This window comes from Engraulis encrasicolus, chromosome 7, assembly GCF_034702125.1.
Source record: "Engraulis encrasicolus isolate BLACKSEA-1 chromosome 7, IST_EnEncr_1.0, whole genome shotgun sequence".
In the NCBI taxonomy this organism is placed as follows: domain Eukaryota; kingdom Metazoa; phylum Chordata; class Actinopteri; order Clupeiformes; family Engraulidae; genus Engraulis; species Engraulis encrasicolus.
The window spans coordinates 10,262,701-10,286,870 of record NC_085863.1 but is presented as its reverse complement, the minus strand read 5'-3'; the positions used below and the strand labels follow the sequence as shown (position 1 = coordinate 10,286,870).

Genomic DNA, 24,170 nt, shown 5'->3' with positions numbered 1-24,170 from the left:
TACAACACCCCACACAAACAAGTTGTATCATTCTGATGGAAAAACATAGGTTTTCTACATTACCAATATAGACAGATGTCTGTAAATTGCCACTACTATAGAGCCAATTAGTTGCATGTTTACTAGATTTTTACAGAAGACCTTAACCACATGCCATGTATACCATTCCATTTACAGTATAATGGCAATGAAGATGGTATATTCAAAAGTAAATGTTGGCTGTTATCTGCTCTCTAAATTATCTTTTTCGTCACACACTTAAATGGCTGGTAGATGTTAACCTTACCAGCCAAACACACACTTACTAATGGGTCTAAGTGGCTGGTAATTTTTCTTTTCTTGCCAGCCAAACTGAATTTTCACCAGCATTTGGCCGGATGGCTGGTGTTAATTTAGAACCCTGGCTGATGTGTTCAGGTCCTTCTAAAGACTGCAGGGTATACAGACTTATGTTATTGCCCCCAATCAGGGGGAGCAGTTATAAGAACATGTACGGCACATGCATTACACCCAAAGTGACGTGTAACATGAACTGCACCTGTTGCACCAGCACATTTGTGCTTCTCATATTTTGTTGAACTTCGGCTTTTGTCGCACACCTCAGCTGGCAGGTGCGTCGGAGATGGCCCATGGGTCACTCAGAAATAGTTTAAAGAAACTCCCGCACACTGACCATTTCGCTGTTCTTTCTTTAATAAACGACGTTTCGCAATTGCCTGATGAAGGTCTAGTACCGAAACGTTGTTTATTAAAGAAAGAACAGCGAAATGGTCAGTGTGCGGGAGTTTCTTTAAACTGCATCTCACATTTCACATTGTGACACAACTAGGCCTACGTAGACTGCACACCTTTCACAAGACATTTTGCTCACATTCAGGTACAATCATTGTAAATTTCATAATACTACAAATGAGAAAATATGTTTGCAATTTCTGCATTTCAAATAAAGCCAGTCAGGGCAGAGGACCAGTAGTGTAAACAAAGCTCAACGGCTCTTTTATGTTCCCTTTGACCACACTTGAATCTCAAACAATATACGCAACAAATCAGAAAATCCTCTATATGATAGAATTGACAAGGTGAAAAGTCTGGACCACTTTAGCTACCAATGTTGAAGTCATCACTGTACATTGCCAATGCAAATACCAGAGATATATGACTGACAGCCACTATAAGCTGAGTCTATAAACACGTTAGCTAACTACAAACCTCTATGTGAACCATATTAAACACCTCCAGGTGAGGGCAAGGCCAAGATAAGATCAAGATTCAAAAGGCTGTATTGTCTAATATGTTGCCATACTAGAAAATTGTCTTTTGACTTAAGGCTTGGAGGTGTGTGTGTGTGTGTGTGTGTGTTATTTGTCTGAGGTCTTTGAGGAATGAGTGTTCTGAGTGTGCATAGCTATGGGGATGAATGCATTTTTGTAGATAGCTTTCCTGGCCAAAGGCACTCTGAATCTTCTGCCAGAAGGAAGTAGATGAAAACAAGAATGGAGTGGGTGGGAGGGCTCTAAGAGGACAGTGCTGCATACACATCACCAGGCCAGAATCAACCTGTAACACATGTAGTGTTGCCAGCACTGACTACAATTGTGTAACGCCATCTCTGCTAATAAGTCATAGTAAACATTGTATGCTCTGTAAATGCACTCAGCTGAACCAAAGTAAAAAGTGCTCATTCCTTCAGACATGTACAAATAAAGAGAAAAGGACAGCACTCAACGTTGTGTCCTTTATTGTCCGACACTGAAAAAGGTTAAGACAGGAACGTCTGACGGGGTACAGTCAATACAATAAAGTACACAATACGGAGTGCTGCTGTCTCTTTATTATGTCCTGTAAAACCAAATAACATAATTACATAGTCATATGTGTAAACACTGAACGACAAGTGCCCAACAGAATTGCTGCAAACCCAGAACTGAAGTGAAACTTCACGTTACAGTTGGGAAGTGGGGTTTCGTGTGGTAGAGAAAACTGTATATGCATCTCCAAACTCACTTAGTGCAGTCAGAAAATAATGTGGTTGTCAAAGCAAGATCAACAGTGTCTTCGACAAACTGCTTAATGAAAATATGAATGTGAAGTCAGTAGTTAGTGTACTTATATGAGAGCAATTTTTAAAAAATGTCAATCATTTCCCCTTCACAGGGTGATTAAATTGTGAATTAGTAAAGCATAATCGGTTAATTACCAGAGTTGAACATGCAGATGTTTCCTCAAAGAAGTCAAGACAGTTGCTGTTGTCATTTGGACTCTTCTTTAGTGTTCCAGCTGGCATGGTGTTGTCATTGTAAGAGGTGACAAACTTGAAGTCACTTGTGCGGGAGCCTGTTGTCATGTAGGCATCATAGTTGTAAGTGCTACGGAGAGTTCCAGTTCCATCAACATCTGCATAGTTGGGAGGTAAATATGCACTGGGAATGGCTACTGCTCCATCAAACAACAGTCTGGGCTTCCTCCTGTGACACAACCTCACAGCAATGATCAGGATGATGAAAGTCAGGAAAAATGTGGACACAGACACCAGAGCAATGATCAGATAAGATGTGAGTTTAGAGTTGTTCTCCTCATAAGACATGTCTTTGAGTTCAGGAACTTCAGCCAAGTTATCTGAGATGACTAAGTATACGGCACATGTTGTAGAGAGAGAGGGCTGTCCGTTATCTTTCACTGAGATCACAAGGTTCTGCTTCATGCTGTCAGATTCAGAAATATCCCTCTGAGCCCTGATCTCTCCACTGTGGAGACCAATAGTGAAAAGTCCCGGATCAGTCGACTTGACGATCTGGTATGACAGCCATGCGTTCTGTCCAGAGTCAGCATCAACAGCAATCACTTTGGACAGCAGCGAGCCAGAAAGAGCAGCTTTAGGAACCATCTCAGTCATGAAGGAGTTTCCTTCTGGAGTAGGGTATAATATCTGAGGAGAGTTATCATTCTCATCTGTTATGAACACACTCACAGTCACGTTGCTGCTGAGTGGAGGAGAACCATTGTCTCTGGCTACAACCTGAACTTTGAAGCTTCTGAACTGCTCATAGTCAAAGGCCCTCACAGCATGGATCACCCCTGTGTCTCCATTAATGGATAAATATGAGGAGAGCGCAACACCATTGACCTCACTGGGCAACAGAGAGTAGAAGACTGTGCCATTCTGTCTCCAGTCTGGGTCTCTGGCACTAACAGAACACACAGAGGAGCCAGGCTTGTTATTCTCAGACACATATGCACTGTACGACTGCTCCTCAAACACAGGGGGATTATCATTCACATCAGACACTGATAGATTAATTATCTTAGAAGATGATAATGGTGGATTTCCTTCATCAGTAGCTACAACTGTAACATTATATTCAGCTATGGTTTCACGGTCAAGTTCTGCTGTTGTCACAATAGAGAAATAGTTTTTAATGGAAGGGACCAATTTAAAAGGCACATTTCCCTGAATTGCACAGCGAACCTGCCTATTTTCTCCCGAGTCCTTATCCTGTACATTTATAATTCCTACTTCTGTTCCAGGAACAGTATTTTCCTGTACACTATTCTTGAAAGATTTTAAAATTATAATGGGTGCATTATCATTAACATCTTGAATGTGCACTAGCACATTAGCAGTTGAAGCAAGGCCTGCTCCATCCTTGGCTTGTATTCTTAATTCATATTTCTTTTGGTCTTCATAATCTATGGAGCCAATTACCTTGATTTCTCCACTCTCGCTATCAATAGAGAACAGTTCAGCTGCTTCGTCAGATATGTGACTGAATTCATATGAAACTTCACCGTTCTGTCCTTCATCTGCGTCTGTGGCGCTTACAGTGACAACTACACTACCCAGGGGCGAGTTTTCAGACAGATTGACTTCGTAAATTGGTTGAGTAAATGCGGGTACGTTGTCGTTTGCATCTAATACTGTGACGTGTATGACTACCGTACCCGACCTCGTAGGAGAGCCTCCGTCTGTCGCAGTAAGCAAAAAAGATAACTGCTGCTGCTGTTCACGGTCGAGCTCTTTGTCTAACACCAATTCGCTTTGCTTCCCTCCATACGAGTTAGAATTCACGGCCAAAGTGAAATGGTCATTTTTCTCAAGCGAATAGCTTTGTATGTCATTTCTCCCGACATCTGCATCGTGTGCTTCGGGTAGAAGAAATCTGGCTCCTTTAACGGCTGACTCAGTTATTTCTAGAGAAATCTCTTCCTTGCGAAACCGAGGTGAGTTGTCATTTATGTCTTGAATTTGAATCGTGATTCTATGCAGCTCGAGTGGATTTTCTAATACCAATTCGTATTTCAGAGAGCATGATGGCGTCGACCCACAAAGCCCCTCTCTGTCTATTCTGTCGGCGACGGTCAAATCGCCTGTCGATGGATTTATATCACAGAAACGTTTATCATTATCCTCCGAATCCAAACGAGCATCGCGACTGGACAATCCTTTCACATGAAGCCCGAGATCCTTCGCTAAATTTCCAACAACGAATCCTCTTTTCACCTCCTCCGGAACAGAATAGGTGAGGTCTCCACAACAAGGGCGCAGAAAAATAACACAAATCAAAAATGAAAAAGACGAAATGGCAACAGACTTCATTTTGCTCACCTCACTCTCTAAAATCAGCAAAATAGTGTTAATCCATGAAAAGTTGGCGATGCCTTCTGCGATACAGAGAGAGAGAGAGAGAGAGAGAGAGAGAGAGAGAGAGAGAGAGAGAGAGAGTCTCACGTCGGTGACAGGGCTTCATACGGGTAGGGTTTGGGAATATATAGTCAATACATATTAAAGCAGTGGGTGGGAAGCAGGGGAAAAAACAAATGCAGGTCAATGGCGCCACTCTGAGTGCATAAAGGAAATTGCAGGCAAAATATCAAACGTCCGTCAAACATGTCTCCCATCCCAAAAAAACATTATGGAATTAACCGGTAGAATGTATTATTATTAAAGAATACTGTGTCAAAAGCTTGAAGATGGTTTTCTAATATCTCTCTGAAAAGTAAAGCATGAGCGCTACTGCTTTGCCTGTAGTTGAAGAACTCGCTTGCAACCGGGAGCTGTCCACAGATGTGGTGCTGAAACGTAGCAGTCGGCAAAACCGGAGGTCAGAAGTGTATTACCTACAGCAAATTCTTTTCTTAATGATTTTCATAGCAAAACCTCATCCACCAGTCACATTTACATTGGATGAGTGACAAAACAGCTGTTCATGTAACCGTTAACAATTTGGTCTAATGTTTTTTTGTTGTTGTTTTTTTTTACTATTCACAAACCGTTGACGCAAGATAGGTTTTACAGGCTTCTTTTCTTTTCTTTTTTTTTGTCTTCACAAAACCAGCATGGGTAATACTTTAAAAATGGTTGCCTACCTTGTCAAATTCATCTTTCATCATTGTGCTTTCCTAAACAGCTGGGATCGTAGCAGCTTTTCTTGTTCAGTGTCCTTACTAGCAGCAACCAGAATGTCATGTCTGTGTTGAAAGTTTGCGAATTTAGTCAATCGTTCTATATTCAGACGTCATAGAGTCGTCATAATGATTACAACTATGGAGTGAGGTAGGCTGACAAGTCAGCACCTGTGTCATAATATAGTCTATATAACCCATGACGTCCACATCCGAACAAGGGAGTCTGTACCAGCCCAAAATAAGTTTCCCCTTTATGACCTCATAAGTCATGGTAAATAGTCCTACTGCAGCTCCCAATCAAAATGTCAGCACAGGGCTAAGGATCAAGAATATCAATATAATTAAACCCAGAACTTAATTCACTCTAAGTGAGTACTACAAGCTTTATTATTATCATCATTATTATTGTTGTTGTTGATTTAAAAAAATAAAACATCTTTGAGCATCTTGCAGACCAGAAGTGAAATTCCCTCTCATTGAAAGAAAGCCACTGCTCCCTCAAGCATACGGTTACAACCCGGGGGGTGTGTCAGAAAGTTTACAATTGTCCTCCTCGGCAGCTGATACAGCGGGATTGGGTGCACGGGGGTGGGGTTACAGATTCTAAGGGCCGACAGCACTGAGAGGAACCCTGGAAGGATGTGGATGACAAAACTTGGCATTTTGGGGACCCTAAAATTGAATCTTTCATGGGGCCAAACATTTTCAGCGGTGCCCCTGAAAGTGGGACTTACATCAACAAATGCAAAAGTTTTACCTAAGAGTGCATGTACAACTAAAGCCACTGCAAATAAAAGTGTGAATTCATTGTCACAGTTGAACATGTGTTACTGTGGTATTTAACACTTCAATGCCTATTACAGCCTTCCAATGGTGAAGCAGCAGTGCATTATGGGGCTACATAGCACAATATCACAACTATAGTTGGCTTAAAGTGCTTCCAAAAACACATTCCCACATTTCCACACCAATTCTGGAGGCTGCTAAGAAAGCATCAATTGTCACGAGTTCACATGAGAAAGGTGCATGCAAACGCGCGCACACACACACACACACATACACACACACACACACACACACACAGTCCTGAATTAGATTTGTTAAAGCTGGTATATTTAAGGGAGACATTTTCAAAACACGATGAATTCGAGACCTACTACTAAAACCACCGAAAATTAGTAAACAATGTGAATTCATTACCAGTGTTGAACATGTGGATGTTTCCTCAAAGAAGTCAAGACAGTTGCTGTTATCATTTGGACTCTTCTTCAGAGTTCCAGCTGGCATGGTGTTGTCATTGTAAGAGGTGACAAACTTGAAGTCACTTGTGCGTGAGCCTGTTGTCATGTAGGCGTCATAGTTGTAAGTGCTACGGAGAGTTCCAGTTCCATCAACATCTGCATAGTTGGGAGGTAAATATGCACTGGGAATGGCTACTGCTCCATCAAACAACAGTCTGGGCTTCCTCCTGTGACACAACCTCACAGCAATGATCAGGATGATGAAAGTCAGGAAAAATGTGGACACAGAAACCAGAGCAATGATCAGATAAGATGTGAGTTTAGAGTTGTTCTCCTCATAAGACATGTCTTTGAGTTCAGGAACTTCAGCCAAGTTATCTGAGATGACTAAGTATACGGCACAGGTTGTAGAGAGAGAGGGCTGTCCATTATCTTTCACTGAGATCACAAGGTTCTGCTTCATGCTGTCAGATTCAGAAATGTCCCTCTGAGCCCTGATCTCTCCACTGTGGACACCAATAGTGAAAAGTCCCGGATCAGTCGACTTGACGATCTGATATGACAGCCATGCGTTCTGTCCAGAGTCAGCATCAACAGCAATCACTTTGGACAGCAGCGAGCCAGAAAGAGCAGCTTTAGGAACCATCTCAGTCATGAAGGAGTTTCCTTCTGGAGTAGGGTATAATATCTGAGGAGAGTTATCATTCTCATCTGTTATGAACACACTCACAGTCACGTTGCTGCTGAGTGGAGGAGAACCATTGTCTCTGGCTACAACCTGAACTTTGAAGCTTCTGAACTGCTCATAGTCAAAGGCCCTCACAGCATGGATCACCCCTGTGTCTCCATTAATGGATAAATATGAGGAGAGTGCAACACCATTGACCTCACTGGGCAACAGAGAGTAGAAGACTGTGCCATTCTGTCTCCAATCTGGGTCTCTGGCACTAACAGAACACACAGAGGAGCCAGGCTTGTTATTCTCAGACACATATGCACTGTACGACTGCTCCTCAAACACAGGGGGGTTGTCATTCACATCAGATATAGATAAAGTAATAATCTTTGATGAGGACAATGGTGGGCTGCCGTCATCAGAAGCTGTGATTGTAATATTGTAACTATCTATTGCTTCACGGTCTAGTGCAGCTGTAGTAACGAGGGAAAAGTAATTCTTTATGGACGGCTTTAACTTGAAAGGAACATTTCCGCTAATTGCACATCTAACCTGTCCGTTTCCCTCGGTATCTTTGTCCTGTGCGTTAATGATGCCTACTTCGGTGCCCGGTTCTGTATTTTCTGGTATGTGGTCAGTCAAGGATTTCACTAATATAACAGGTGCGTTGTCGTTGACATCAGTGATATCTATCACAACTTTAACGTTGGACGCTAAACCAGCGCCATCTTTGGCCTGTACACGGAGCTCATAATTACTTTCCTCCTCGAAATCTATCGCCCCAATGACTATGATCTCACCACTTAATTTATCAATGGCGAAAATATGTGATGCCTCCTCGGATATGCGACTGAAGTCATAAGTAACGTCGCCATTTGGCCCCTCGTCTGCATCGGTGGCTGTCACTCTCATTACAACGGCACCTGATGGCGAGTTTTCAGGCAAAGTTACCTGATAGAGTGGCTGACTGAAAACTGGTAAATTATCGTTCGCATCCAGTACAGTGACGTGGATAGTAGCAGTGCCAGATCTCTGCGGAGCTCCGCCATCAACGGCAGTAAGCAGTAACGTCACCTCTTGCTGCTGTTCACGATCCAGCTCTTTATCTAAAACTAATTCTCCATATTTACCTCCGTCTGGATTTGAAAGCACAGCTAAAGTAAAATAGTCATTCTTTTCCAGCGAGTAACCTTGGATTCCATTCCTATATCTGCATCGTGTGCCTCTCCTAAAGGAAAACGAGCTCCTTTGACAGCAGATTCACGTATTTCAAAATTAATTTCATCTTTCGGGAAACGAGGTGAGTTGTCATTTACATCTTGAACTTGAAGAGTAATTCGATGCAATTCTAAAGGGTGTTCTAACACCAGCTCGTATTTGATGAAGCACGATGCTTTTGACCCACACAGCTGTTCTCGGTCTATCCTATCGGCTATCACCAAATCCCCCGTCTGCAAATTAATTTCACATACACGTTTTCTGTTACCTTCCGAATCTATTCGAGCTTTGCGCAGAGACAATGTTTTTGCATCAAGTCCCAGATCCTTAGCTAGATTGCCGACCACGGCTCCTCGTTTCATCTCCTCAGGGATGGTATAGCTGAGATCTCCATGACAGAAGCGCAGACAGATAAAGCACGACGCCATCCACAATATCCACTTCGAATAAAATAGGTGTTTAGGTAGCATTTTGCAATCATCCAAAGAAAACCCTCCGGATATGAAATAAGACAACGTTTTTGTAGGATAGTCCACACGTAGTGTTGAAGAATCCTTCGACAGACTAAACTAGGCTGTGTCGTCGAAAAGAGTGCGTCTTTGTTATATTTAAATATTACAACACTGGGTGGAGAAATGCGTCTGTTCGCCGAAGCTTAGCCAATAGCGACGCTCGCAGACCAATAGGTGGAACTGCAGCAAGTGTTCCATACATTTACTGTGATTCAAGATTCAAAAATCTGTATTGTCTATATGTTGCCATCTTAGAAATGTTTCCTTTGATCGAAGGCTTGTGTGTGTGTGTGTGTGTGTGTGTGTGTGTGTGTGTGTGTGTGTGTGTGTGTGTGTGTGTGTGTGTGTGTGTTCGTGCATGTGTGTGTGTGTGTGTGTGTGTGTGTGTGTGTTCAACAACATTCCCTTCCAATGAAAAGTCCAAGAGAGACTTACTCTGAAAGACTGTCAAGTCCAGATGAACTAAACTTTTAAAAAGTAGCCTATATATTCTAAAAGTCTTCATGTAAAACGTAGTAAACCTCTACCACATCCAAACTTTCCCTGCAATGACTGCAAGAGAAATCTCAGGTGTACAATTGTTCAAAGTAGGCCTAATGATTCTATAATCACAACAAAATGAACAATCTATCAAAAAGACTTGTATAATATGAGATTACCTATTTGGAGTTCCCTGGCTACATTTGTCAACAAGGTTTATACACCTATTGTAAAATGTATTTCAAACCTATTCCAAAAGATGAGCGGGATAGTCACATTAGTTTGGTAATATGTAAACTGTTATATTTTATGTCTCTAGTCATGGTGTGTTGTGTGTGAACAGGACACATATATGCAAACACTGTTTTCCAGTTGAAAAATTCATCAGTCAAAAGTTACATCAGGCTAAATTATCAAATAGTAAAAAAAAAAAAAAAGAATCAACCATCAGTGCTTGAAAACAATTTTGAAATATCATTAATAAACACATGTTCAGATAAGCACACAGTGTACTGCACACAAAAATAGTTTTCATGCGTCACCCGTGCAAGGGGGCAGCCGTGAAGGGCACCCCAAGGGAGCAGTGAAACAAGACGGTAACATGTATTCATAGAGGATGAGGGAGAGCACTGGTTAACCACCAACCTGGCAGGTCAGGAATCTAACCAGCAACCTCTGGCGCTACAAGCCTGACATACTAACCACTTAGACTTGTCACATAGTGGCAAGACCTCAGGATTTAGATAATAAACTTATGGATACAGTCAAACACCGCCATAGACTCAACATCAGAGCTACATTATCATCCAACCAAAGATTAGCCAATGAGCATAAGGACACAGCTCATCACATTTCCCAAAACGTAGTGGTCTACCAACCTCAAGACCAAAACAACACACAATGTTAAATTGTGTTCTGAAACTAGACAGCTCAGAGACAAAAGTCAATTCAAATGGTGCATGAACACATGCCACAGGTGAAATTCACACAACATTCCCAGTTAGCCAAAGCATATTCAGTATCCATGAAGAGATAATACCTCCAGCACTGTTTAGACTGCTATGAAACATTTCCCTATAACAAATAGTCACCATGCAGACTGTCCTGCTGAAATTGTACCATATGCTTCAAGGGGGCTTCAAATAAGCATATTGTTACTAACGTTGAGAAATGAATAAAAAAGTATCCCCTTAAGACACGGCTTAATAAATTTGTTGTTACCAGTATGGTAATGACCAAGTCGTGGTGCATTACTAAAAGGCCTGTGTTGTGTCATAGTATTGTAGTGCTATAGTAGTTACATTTCAATGACTATTACAGCGTGCCACTGGAGGTACGGTGCGCATTAAGGCGCTACACACTGCTGAAACCGTGTAATGTTTTTCTTAAGGTGAATATTAATGAAGTTATTCAAGTTATATGAAACCAATAGATTTCTCTGAGCCAAAGTTTTTCTTCATATTTCTGGTGGGAATAAAACTGACACAATTTCAAACATTTGATTCTGCTCGAAACGAATGAAGATAATTTCTTCACCATTGCAGAATAGGGCAAATTTTGACATCTCAGTTACCAACTCCTCAAAAACAAGGTAGAAAAACTTGAAGAATTATAAAAAAATGGGGGTGTAAGTTAACATGGTCAAAAGTTATATCTAACAGCTTCCTTGGAAGAGGTCTACTCTCTCTTGAGTGCATTTCTAGTTGGATTTATTATCTGTTACCAGACACCAGAGTGATCCCATTGTGGGATTGGACAAGCGTGATGTCATTTGTGAGTTTGGAAATGTGTGTCATTATTAACGTCAAAATAAAACTGGATAAATTTGCCACAATGATGCGGTTATAAATCGTGTACCATGTTTTAGAAAGACAAAAAATCTAATATTTACCAGAGTGGAGCATTTGGATGCGCTGTCAGTGAAGTCGAGAGAAGTGAAGTTGAGGCATTCACTGTTGTCACCTGGGCTCCTCTTCAGAGTGGTAGCAGAAGGCAGAGTGTTGTCATTGTAAGAGGTGACAAACTTGAAGTCACTTGTGCGGGAGCCTGTTGTCATGTAGGCATCATAGTTGTAAGTGCTACGGAGAGTTCCAGTTCCATCAACATCTGCATAGTTGGGAGGTAAATATGCACTGGGAATTGCTACTGCTCCATCAAACAACAGTCTAGGCTTCCTCCTGTGACACAACCTCACAGCAATGATCAGGATGATGAAAGTCAGGAAAAATGTGGACACAGACACCAGAGCAATGATCAGATAAGATGTGAGTTTAGAGTTGTTCTCCTCATAAGACATGTCTTTGAGTTCAGGAACTTCAGCCAAGTTATCTGAGATGACTAAGTATACGGCACAGGTTGTAGAGAGAGAGGGCTGTCCGTTATCTTTCACTGAGATCACAAGGTTCTGCTTCATGCTGTCAGATTCAGAAATGTCCCTCTGAGCCCTGATCTCTCCACTGTGGACACCAATAGTGAAAAGTCCTGGATCAGTCGACTTGACGATCTGATATGACAGCCATGCGTTCTGTCCAGAGTCAGCATCAACAGCAATCACTTTGGACAACAGCGAGCCAGAAAGAGCAGCTTTAGGAACCATCTCAGTCATGAAGGAGTTTCCTTCTGGAGTAGGGTATAATATCTGAGGAGAGTTATCATTCTCATCTGTTATGAACACACTCACAGTCACGTTGCTGCTGAGTGGAGGAGAACCATTGTCTCTGGCTACAACCTGAACTTTGAAGCTTCTGAACTGCTCATAGTCAAAGGCCCTCACAGCATGGATCACCCCTGTGTCTCCATTAATGGATAAATATGAGGAGAGCGCAACACCATTGACCTCACTGGGCAACAGAGAGTAGAAGACTGTGCCATTCTGTCTCCAGTCTGGGTCTCTGGCACTAACAGAACACACAGAGGAGCCAGGCTTGTTATTCTCAGACACATATGCACTGTACGACTGCTCCTCAAACACAGGGGGATTATCATTCACATCAGATACTGATAGATGAATTATCTTGGAAGATGAAAGTGGTGGATTTCCTTCATCAGTAGCTATGATTGTAACATTATATTCGGCTATGTTTTCACGGTCAAGTTCTGCTGTTGTCACAATAGAAAAATAATTTTTAATAGAAGGGACCAATTTAAAAGGCACATTTCCCTGAATTGCACAGCGAACCTGCTTATTTTCGCCAGAATCCTTATCCTGCACATTTAGAATTCCTACTTCTGAGCCAGGACTCATATTTTCCTGTACACTATTCTTAAAAGATTTTAAAATGATTATGGGTGCATTATCATTAACATCTTGAACGTGTACTAACACATTAGCAGTTGACGCCAGGCCTGCTCCATCCTTGGCTTGTATCCATAATTCATATTTCTTTTGATCTTCATAATCTATTGATCCAATTACCTTGATTTCGCCACTCGTGCTATCGATGGAGAATAGGTTAGATGTTTTTTCGGACATATGACTGAATTCGTAAGAAACCTCACCGTTTTGTCCTTCATCTGCATCTGTGGCACTTACTGTTACAATTACAGTACCCAGGGGTGAGTTTTCAGATAGATTGACTTCGTAAATTGGTTGAGTAAATGCGGGTACGTTGTCGTTGGCATCTAATACAGTGACGTGTATGACTACGGTACCAGACCTCGTAGGAGAGCCTCCGTCTGTCGCAGTAAGCAAAAAAGATAACTGCTGCTGCTGCTCACGATCGAGCTCTTTGTCTAACACCAATTCGCTGTGCTTCCTTCCATACGAGTTAGAATTCACGGCTAAAGTAAAATGATCATTTTTCTCCAGAGAATAGCTTTGTATGTTGTTTCTCCCCACGTCGGCATCGTGCGCTTCGGGTAGAAGAAATCTGGCTCCTTTATCGGCTGACTCCCTTATTTCCAAAGAAATATCCTCCTTGCCAAATTGAGGTGAGTTGTCATTTATGTCTTGAATCTGAATCGTGATTGTATGCAGCTCGAGTGGACTTTCTAATACCAATTCGTATTTCAGAGAGCATGATGGCGTCGACCCACAAAGCTCCTCTCTGTCTATTCTGTCTGCGACGATCAAATCGCCTGTCGATGGATTTATATCACAGAAACGTTTATCATTACCCTCCGAATCCAAACGAGCATCGCGACTGGACAATCCTTTCACATCAAGCCCGAGATCCTTCGCTAAATTTCCAACAACGAATCCTCTTTTCACCTCCTCCGGAACAGAATAGGTGAGGTCTCCACAACAAGGGCGCAGAAAAATAACACAAGCCAAAAAGAAAAAACACGGAATGAAAGCAAGTTTCATTTTTCTTGCGTCAATATCTGAAATCAGTTAAAAAGGCTATTGTTAATCCATGAAAAGTTGTCGATGCCTTCAGCGATACAAAGACAGAGCGAGTCTCACGTCGGTACGGCTGCATACGGATAGGGTTGGAGATTTCATTGTCAATATACATATTAAAGCAGTGGGTGGGAAACAGGAAAAAATAAATGAATGTTGGTCAATGGCGCCACTCTGAGTGCAAAGACGAAATTGCAGGCAACATTTCAAATGACCGTCAAATATATATCTTACTCCAAAAAAACATTTTGGAATTAACCACTGGCATGTGTTATTATATATATATATATATATATATATATATATATATATATATATATATATATATATATATATATATATATATATATACAAAAAATACTGTGTCAAAAGCTTTGTTTTTCTAATATCTGAATAGGAAAAGCAGGAGCGCTACTTCTTTCCCTGCTGTTGAAGAACTCGCTGCAACCGGGAGCTGTCCACACCTATGGTGCTGAAACGTTGCAATCGACAACCGGAGGTCAGAAGAGTATTACAAAAGATTTTCTTAATATTTTGCATAGCACAACCTCTTCCACCAGATCCATTTACACAACCGATGAGTGACAAAACATGAATGCTTTTTGATAAAACATTTAGATGACAATTTAGGCCAATGTTTTTTTTTTCTTTACCTTTCCCAAACTGTTGACGCAAGTTAAGTTTTACAGTCTTCTTTTCTATTCTTTTCTTTTGTATTTTCAAAACCAGCACGGAAAACACGTTAACATGGTTGCCTACCTTGACAAATTCATCTTTCATCATCATGTTTTGCCAAACAGCTATGGTCGTGGCAGCTTTTCCTTGTTCTTACTACCACCAATTAGAATGTTATGTCTGTGTTGAAGGTTTGCGAGTTTTGTCACCCGTTCTAGATTCAGACGTCATAGAAGCGTCATAATGATTACACCTATGGAATGTGGTATGCTGACTAGTCAGCACTTGGGTGATGAAAATACAAATAACCAATGTCCACATCCACACAAGGGACTCAGTGACTGTACCAGCCCAAAATAAATTGTACCATGGTGACCTCATAACTTAATGTAAATAGACCTAGGCCTACTATAGCTCCCAATCAATATGTCAACAAAGGACAAAAGATAGTTCACAATATCACAATAATATCAGAATATTCAGAACTTAATTTACTGTACGTAGTAGTGAATACTAATCGAAATATTATATACTTGTTTATCAGAATTTTAAATCTTTGAGCATCTTACAGACCAGACCTGAAATTCCCTCTCATAGAGAGAAAGCTACTTCTCCCTCAAGAAAACGGTTACAGCCAATGGAGGGTGTCAGAAAAAAGAGGTGTCTTTTTCAGCACCTGATACAGTATGAAAGCCCAACTAATCTGTAACTCCAATTGTGACACAGCACTCCACAGCACACAAGTGAACACTGCACACAACGAAAGAGCATTTATGCCTCACCCGAGCAAGGGGACAGCCCCCAATGGCGCTCAAAGGTAGCAGTGCGGCAGGACTGTACCATACTCAGGGTATCTCAGTCATGGAGGAGGATGGGGGAGAGCACTGGTTAATTACACCCCCCACCAACCTGGCGGGTCAGGAGTCGAACCGGCAACCTTTGGGTTACAAGTCTGACACCCTCCACTTACCCATGACTGCCTGGGTGAGAGGATTAAAGCATGTAATACCTTTACCCGTAAGAGTGTATGTAGGCCTACAACTAAAGCCACTGCAAATTAAATAATTATAATAATTACCAGAGTCGAGCATGTGGATGTTTCCTCAAAGAAGTCAAGACAGTTGCTGTTGTCATTTGGACTCTTCTTTAGTGTTCCAGCTGGCATGGTGTTGTCATTGTAAGAGGTGACAAACTTGAAGTCACTTGTGCGTGAGCCTGTTGTCATGTAGGCATCATAGTTGTAAGTGCTACGGAGAGTTCCAGTTCCATCAACATCTGCATAGTTGGGAGGTAAATATGCACTGGGAATGGCTACTGCTCCATCAAACAACAGTCTGGGCTTCCTCCTGTGACACAACCTCACAGCAATGATCAGGATGATGAAAGTCAGGAAAAATGTGGACACAGACACCAGAGCAATGATCAGATAAGATGTGAGTTTAGAGTTGTTCTCCTCATAAGACATGTCTTTGAGTTCAGGAACTTCAGCCAAGTTATCTGAGATGACTAAGTACACGGCACAGGTTGTAGAGAGAGAGGGCTGTCCGTTATCTTTCACTGAGATCACAAGGTTCTGCTTCATGCTGTCAGATTCAGAAATGTCCCTCTGAGCCCTGATCTCTCCACTGTGGACACCAATAGTGAAAAGTCCCGGATCAGTCGACTTGACGATCTGATATGACAGCCATGCGTTCTGTCCAGAGTCAGCATCAACAGCAATCACTTTGGACAGCAGCGAGCCAGAAAGAGCAGCTTTAGGAACCATCTCAGTCATGAAGGAGTTTCCTCCTGGAGTAGGGTATAATATCTGAGGAGAGTTATCATTCTCATCTGTTATGAACACACTCACGGTCACATTGCTGCTGAGTGGAGGAGAACCATTGTCTCTGGCTACAACCTGAACTTTGAAGCTTCTGAACTGCTCATAGTCAAAGGCCCTCACAGCATGAATAACCCCTGTGTCTCCATTAATGGATAAATATGAGGAGAGCGCAACACCATTGACCTCACTGGGCAACAGAGAGTAGAAGACTGTGCCATTCTGTCTCCAGTCTGGGTCTCTGGCACTAACAGAACACACAGAGGAGCCAGGCTTGTTATTCTCAGACACATATGCACTGTACGACTGCTCCTCAAACACAGGGGGATTATCATTCACATCAGACACTGATAGATTAATTATCTTGGAAGATGATAATGGTGGATTTCCTCCATCAGTAGCTACAACTGTAACATTATATTCAGCTATGGTTTCACGGTCAAGTTCTGTTGTTGTCACAATAGAGAAATAGTTTTTAATGGAAGGGACCAATTTAAAAGGCACATTTCCCTGAATTGCACAGCGAACCTGCCTATTTTCTCCCGAGTCCTTATCCTGTACATTTATAATGCCTACTTCTGTTCCAGGAGCAGTATTTTCCTGAACACTATTCTTAAAAGATTTTAAAACAATTATTGGTGCATTATCATTGACATCTTGAATGTGTACTAACACATTAGCCGTTGAAGCCAGTCCTGCTCCATCTTTGGCTTGTATTCTTAATTCATATTTCTTTTGATCTTCATAATCTATTGATCCAATTACCTTGATTTCGCCACTCGTGCTCTCGATAGAGAACATTTTTGCTGCTTTGTCAGATATATGACTGAATTCGTAGGACACCTCACCGTTTTGTCCTTCATCTGCGTCTGTGGCGCTTACAGTGACAACTACATTACCTAGCGCTGAGTTTTCAGGAAGATTGACTTCGTAAATAGGTTGAGTAAATGCGGGTACGTTGTCGTTGGCATCTAATACAGTGACGTGTATGACTACGGTACCAGACCTCGTAGGAGAGCCTCCGTCTGTCGCAGTAAGCAAAAAAGATAACTGCTGCTGTTGTTCACGATCGAGCTCTTTGTCTAACACCAATTCGCTGTGCTTCCCTCCATACGAGTTAGAATTCACGGCTAAATTAAAATGGTCATTTTTCTCAAGCGAATAGCTTTGTATGTTGTTTCTCCCCACGTCTGCGTCGTGTGCTTCGGGTAGAAGAAATCTGGCTCCTTTAACGGCCGACTCCCTTATCTCCAGAGAAATCTCCTCCTTGCGAAACCGAGGTGAGTTGTCATTTATGTCTTGAATCTGAATCGTGATTCTATGCAGCTCGAGTGGATTTTCCAACACCAATTCGTATTTCAGAGAGCATGATGGCGTCGACCCACAAAACTCCTCTCTGTCTATTCTGTCTGCAACGATCAAATCTCCTGTCGATGGATTTATATCACAGAAACGTTTATCATTACCCTCCGAATCCAAACGAGCATCGCGACTGGACAATCCGTTCACATCAAGCCCGAGATCCTTCGCTACATTTCCAACAACGTATCCTCTTTTCACCTCCTCCGGGACAGAATAGGTGAGGTCTCCACAACAAGGGCGCAGAAAAATAACACAAATCAAAAATGAAAAAGACGAAATTACAACAGACTTCATTTTGCTCGCCTCACTCTCTTAAATCAGCGAAATAGTGTTAATCCATGACAAGTTGGCGATGCCTTCTGCGATACAAAGAGAGAGAGAGAAAGAGAGAGTCCCACGTCGGTATACGGCTTCATACGGGTAGGGTTTGGGGATATATAGTCAATACATATTAAAGCAGTGGGTGGGAAGCAGGGGAAAAAACAAATGCAGGTCAATGGCGCCACTCTGAGTGCAAAAAGGAAATTGCAGGCAAAATATCATCGACCGTCAAACATGTCTCCCATTCCAAAAAACATTATGGAATTAACCGGTAGAATGTATTATTATTAAAGAATACTGTGTCAAAAGCTTGAAGATGGTTTTCTAATATCTCTCTGAAAAGTAAAGCATGAGCGCTACTGCTTTGCCTGTAGTTGAATAACTCGCTTGCAACCGGGAGCTGTCCACATATGTGGTGCTGAAACGTTGCAGTCTGCAAAACCGAAGGTCAGAAGCGTATTACCTATATAGCAAAGGGTTTTCTTAATGTTTTCATAGCACAACCTCATCCACCAGTCACATTTTCTATTAATGAGTGACAAGATATGAACAGCTGTTCATGTAACCGTTAACAATTTGGTCTAATGTTTTTTTTTTTTACTATTCACAAACCGTTAACAATTTGGTCTAATGTTTTTTTTTTTTACTATTCACAAACCGTTGACGCAAGATAAGTTTTACAGGCTTCTTTTCTTTTCTTTTTTTGTCTTCACAAAACCAGCATGGATAATACTTACAAAATGGTTGCCTACCTTGTCAAATTCATCCTTCATCATTATGCTTTCCTAAACAGCTGGGATCGTAGCAGCTTTTCTTGTTCAGTGTCCTTACTACCAGCAACCAGAATGTTATGTCTGTGTTGAAAGTTTGCGAATTTAGTAACTGTTCTATATTCAGACGTCATAGAGGCGTCATAATGATTACAACTATGGAGTGTGGTAGGCTGACGAGTCAGCACCTATGTCATAAAATACAGCCTATATAATCCACGACGTCCACATCCAAACAAGGGAGTCTGTACCAGCCCAAAATAAGTTTAACCATTGTGACCTCATAAGTCATGGTAAATAGGCCTACTGCAGCCCCCAATCAAAATGTCAGCACAGGGTTAAGGGGGGGGGGGTTACAGATTCTAAGGGCCCGACAGCACTGCCAGGGCCCCTGGAAGGATGCTGATGACATAATTTGGCATTTTGGGGGCCCAAAATTCGAATCTTTCATGGGGCCAAACATTTGTAGCGGTGCCCCCGACAGTGGGACTTATATGAACAAATGCAAAAGCTTCACCTATGAGTGCATGTACAACTAAGCCACTGCAAATAAAAAAGTGAATTCATGACCACAGTTGAACAAGTGTTACTGTGGTAATTAACACTTCAATGACTATTACAGCCTTCCAATGGTGGAGCCGCAGTGCATTATGGGGCTACATAGCACAATATCACAACTATAGTTGGCTAAAAGTGCTTCCAAAATAGACATTCCCACATTTCAACACAAATTCTGGAGGCGGCTAAGAAAGCATCAATTGTCCCGAGTTCACATTAGAAAAGTGTGCGCGCTCACACACACACACACACACACACACACACACACACAGTAGGCTAATAATAGTCCTGAATTAGATTTGCTAAAGCTGGTACATTTAAGGAAGACATTTTCAAAACACCATAAATAAGAGATGTACTAAAACCACAGAAAATTAGTAAACAATGTGAATTCATTACCAGTGTTGAACATGTGGATGTTTCCTCAAAGAAGTCAAGACAGTTGCTGTTATCATTTGGACTCTTCTTCAGTGTTCCAGCTGGCATGGTGTTGTCATTGTAAGAGGTGACAAACTTGAAGTCACTTGTGCGGGAGCCTGTTGTCATGTAGGCATCATAGTTGTAAGTGCTACGGAGAGTTCCAGTTCCATCAACATCTGCATAGTTGGGAGGTAAATATGCACTGGGAATGGCTACTGCTCCATCAAACAACAGTCTGGGCTTCCTCCTGTGACACAACCTCACAGCAATGATCAGGATGATGAAAGTCAGGAAAAATGTGGACACAGACACCAAAGCAATGATCAGATAAGATGTGAGTTTAGAGTTGTTCTCCTCATAAGACATGTCTTTGAGTTCAGGAACTTCAGCCAAGTTATCTGAGATGACTAAGTATACGGCACAGGTTGTAGAGAGAGAGGGCTGTCCGTTATCTTTCACTGAGATCACAAGGTTCTGCTTCATGCTGTCAGATTCAGAAATGTCCCTCTGAGCCCTGATCTCTCCACTGTGGAGACCAATAGTGAAAAGTCCCGGATCAGTCGACTTGACGATCTGATATGACAGCCATGCGTTCTGTCCAGAGTCAGCATCAACAGCAATCACTTTGGACAGCAGCGAGCCAGAAAGAGCAGCTTTAGGAACCATCTCAGTCATGAAGGAGTTTCCTTCTGGAGTAGGGTATAATATCTGAGGAGAGTTATCATTCTCATCTGTTATGAACACACTCACAGTCACGTTGCTGCTGAGTGGAGGAGAACCATTGTCTCTGGCTACAACCTGAACTTTGAAGCTTCTGAACTGCTCATAGTCAAAGGCCCTCACAGCATGGATCACCCCTGTGTCTCCATTAATGGATAAATATGAGGAGAGTGCAACACCATTGACCTCACTGGGCAACAGAGAGTAGAAGACTGTGCCATTCTGTCTCCAGTCTGGGTCTCTGGCACTAACAGAACACACAGAGGAGCCAGGCTTGTTATTCTCAGACACATATGCACTGTACGACTGCTCCTCAAACACAGGGGGATTGTCATTTACATCAGAAACAGACAGATGTATAGTTTTGGAGGAGGACAGTGGTGGGCTGCCGTCATCAGAAGCTGTGATTGTAATATTGTAACTATCTATTGCTTCACGATCTAGTGCAGCTGTAGTAACCAGAGAAAAGTAATTCTTTATGGACGGATTTAACTTGAAAGGAACATTTCCGAGAATAGCACATCTAACCTGTCCATTTCCCTCAGTATCTTTGTCCTGTACGTTTATGATGCCTACTTCCGTGCCCGGTTCTGTATTTTCTGGTATTTGGTCAGTTAGGGATTTCACTAATATAACAGGTGCGTTGTCGTTGACATCAGTAATATCTATCACGACTTTTACATTGGAGGCTAATCCAGCTCCATCTTTGGCCTGTACACGGAGTTCATAACTGCTTTCCTCCTCGAAGTCTATCGGCCCCATAACTTTAATTTCTCCACTTAATTTATCAATGGAGAAAAGATGTGATGCCTCCTTGGATATGCGACTGAAGTCATAAGTGACGTCGCCATTAGGCCCCTCGTCTGCATCGGTGGCTGTTACTCTAACAACAACAGCACCTGGTGGCGAGTTTTCAGGCAGAGTTACCTGATAAAGCGGCTGACTGAAAACTGGTAGATTATCGTTAGCATCCAGCACAGTGACGTGGATAGTCGCAGTGCCAGATCTCTGCGGGGCTCCGCCATCAACGGCAGTGAGCAGTAACGTCACCTCCTGCTGCTGTTCACGGTCCAGCTCTTTATCTAAAACTAATTCTCCATATTTACCTCCGTCTGGATTTGAAAGCACAGCTAAAGTAAAATGGTCATTTTTTTCTAGCGAGTAGCCCTGGACTCCGTTCCTACCAATATCATCATCATGTGCCTCATCTAAAGGAAAGCGAGCTCCTTTGTCAGCAGATTCACGTATTTCAAAATTAATTTCATCTTTCGTAAAATGGGGTGAGTTGTCATTTACATCTTGAACTTGAAGAGTAATCCGATGCAATTCTAAAGGGTTTTCTAACACCAACTCGTATTTGATGAAGCACGATGCTTTTGACCCACACAGCTGTTCTCGGTCTATCCTCTCGGCTATCACTAAATCCCCCGTCTGCAAATTAATTTCACATACACGTTTCCTGTTACCTTCCGAATCTATTCGAGCTTTGCGCAGAGACAATGTTTTTGCATCGAGTCCCAGATCCTTAGCTAGATTGCCGACCACGGCTCCTCGTTTCATCTCCTCCGGGATGGTAAAGCTGAGATCTCCATGACAGAAGCGCAGACAGATAAAGCATGAAGCCATCCACAATATCCACTTCGAATAAAATAGCTGTGTTGGTGTCATTTTGCAATAATCCAAAGAAATACCCCCGGTTATGAAAAAAGACAAATATATTGTAGGATAATCCACACGTCGCGCTGAAGAATCCGTCGACAGACTAAACTAGGCTGTGTCGTCGAATATGAGTGCGTTTTTGTTATATTTAAATATTACAACACTGGGTGGAGAAATGCGTCTGTTCGCCGAATCTTGGTCAATAGCGACGCTCGCAGACCAATAGTTGGAACTGCAGAAAGTGATCCATACATTTACTGTGTTTGTCAACAACATTCCCTTCCTATGAGCTGTCCAGGGGAGACATATTCTGAAATACTATGAAGTCCACATGAACCAAACTTTTAAAAAGTATATCTTCTGAAAGTCCTTATTGTAAAGAACAATAAACCTCTCCAAAATAGCCCTGCAAAAACATGACTGTGAGAAACCCATCAGATCCATGCCCAACATGGGCCCAATTCTTCTATAACCACAACAAAATAAACAACATAGCTTTAATAAAATCCATCAGAAAGACTTGTACAATATTAGATTACCTTGGAGTTCCTGGCTACATTTGGCAACAAGATGTATAAGTCTAAAAGGCTATTTCAAACCTATCCCAAAAGGAGAGTGGGATTATCACATAATTTTGGTAACATGCACATCTGTATGTTATATTTAAGCAGCCTACATTTTCATGCTTCTAGTCTAGTCAAGAGTTATTTGATGCTAAATCATCAAACAGTAAAAAAAAAAAAAAAAAACCATCCATCACTGCTTGAGAACATGTTTCATCTATGTGTTCTAAATGTCTCTAAAACACATCCTCAGATAACTAAGCACACAGTGCACTGCACACAGCGAAATAAACTGTATGCCTTATGCCCATGCAAGGGGGTAGGCCAAAAGTTCACCCCAAAGGACCAGTGAGACCTGACAGTAACATGTATTCATAAGAGGGTGATGGGGGAGAGCACTGGTTAACCCCTTAGCGCAGAGCCTGTTATAAAAACTGTCACCAAAATTAGAATGGCTATGTCTTAACCTGTTACTTAAGGCTGTCTGTAATGTCATAGCAATGTTGCTTAGATGTAGTTGAGTATTTTCAGCAAATGATGAATAGGCCCCCCGGCGACCCCATCAGCAGTAAGAGGCTACTCACTCCCCCCACGAATCTGGCAGGTCAGGAATCTACGTGGGCGAATAAACAAAGGAGAAATCTGAAGAGTGCTGTCCTTTGCTTCATTCATTCATTTATGTTTTAATGTGGGATTCAGCACCCAGTTAGGAACTGTGAAATTAGCCTATTTAGGCGATAATGTGAGGGCGTCCTCTCCACTTTTGAGGTCAGGAATCTAACCCTAGGGGCTACAAGCCTGACATACTAACCACTTAGACTTGTCACACAGTGGCAAGACCTCAGGATTTAGATAATGCATTTACAGATACAGTCAAACACCAGCATAGACTCAACAGCATCATAGCTGCATTATCATCCAACCAATCATCAGCCAATCAGCATGACACAGCTCATCAGATCCCCCAAAACAAAGTGCTCTACCAACCTCATGACCAAAACAGCACAAAATGTTAAATTGTGTTCTGAAACTAGACAGCTCTCAGACAAAAGTTAATTCAAATGGTGCATGAACACGTGCCACAGGTGAAATTCACACAACATCCCCAGTCAGCCAAAGCTTATTCAGTATCCATGAAGAGGGTTAAACATCGAGGACTGTGTAGACTGTTATGAAACATTTCCCTATAACAAATAGTTACCAAACTGTGCTGCTGAAGTTGTACCACATGCTTCAAATAATTATATTATTGTTAATGTTGAGAGATGAATAACAAACTACACAGTGATGAAAGCATGTAATTAATGCTTTAGGTGAATAATACTATAGTTGTTCAAGTTACAAGAGAAAAATAGCCTACATTTTTATGAGCAAAAGGTATTCTTCATATTTCTGGTGGAATTAAAATCGACTCAATTTGAAACAGATTTG

At 41.8% G+C, this 24,170-nt stretch overlaps 2 protein-coding genes and 1 pseudogene across 4 annotated transcripts in view; all 3 read right to left on the bottom strand.

The window, feature by feature from the left end:
- LOC134452453 (protocadherin beta-16-like) overlaps positions 1–24,170 on the bottom strand; it is a 239,861-nt gene that overhangs the window by 212,769 nt on the left and 2,922 nt on the right. The window contains exon 1 of one of the 3 annotated variants that reach the window (XM_063202853.1): positions 15,626–18,104. The exons of 1 other annotated variant lie outside the window; for it this stretch is intronic. In XM_063202853.1, the coding sequence (XP_063058923.1) occupies positions 15,626–18,022 (2,397 nt within the window). In that variant the 5' untranslated portion in view covers positions 18,023–18,104. Of the gene's footprint in view, positions 1–11,421; positions 14,022–15,625; positions 18,105–24,170 lie in introns of those variants that run through there. One more of the 3 variants, XM_063202852.1, reaches the window with a different exon arrangement.
- LOC134453252 (protocadherin beta-16-like) lies at positions 1,760–8,973 on the bottom strand (annotated as a pseudogene).
- LOC134453251 (protocadherin beta-16-like) lies at positions 19,654–22,196 on the bottom strand. The gene has a single exon (XM_063204123.1). It carries the CDS (start codon positions 22,183–22,185, stop codon positions 19,654–19,656), a length of 2,532 nt encoding a protein of 843 aa, XP_063060193.1. The 5' UTR covers positions 22,186–22,196.

Coding starts and splice junctions, on each gene's coding strand:
- LOC134453251 (XM_063204123.1), bottom strand. CDS start 22,185: ATGACACCAACACAGCTATTTTATTCGAAGTGGATATTGTGGATGGCT.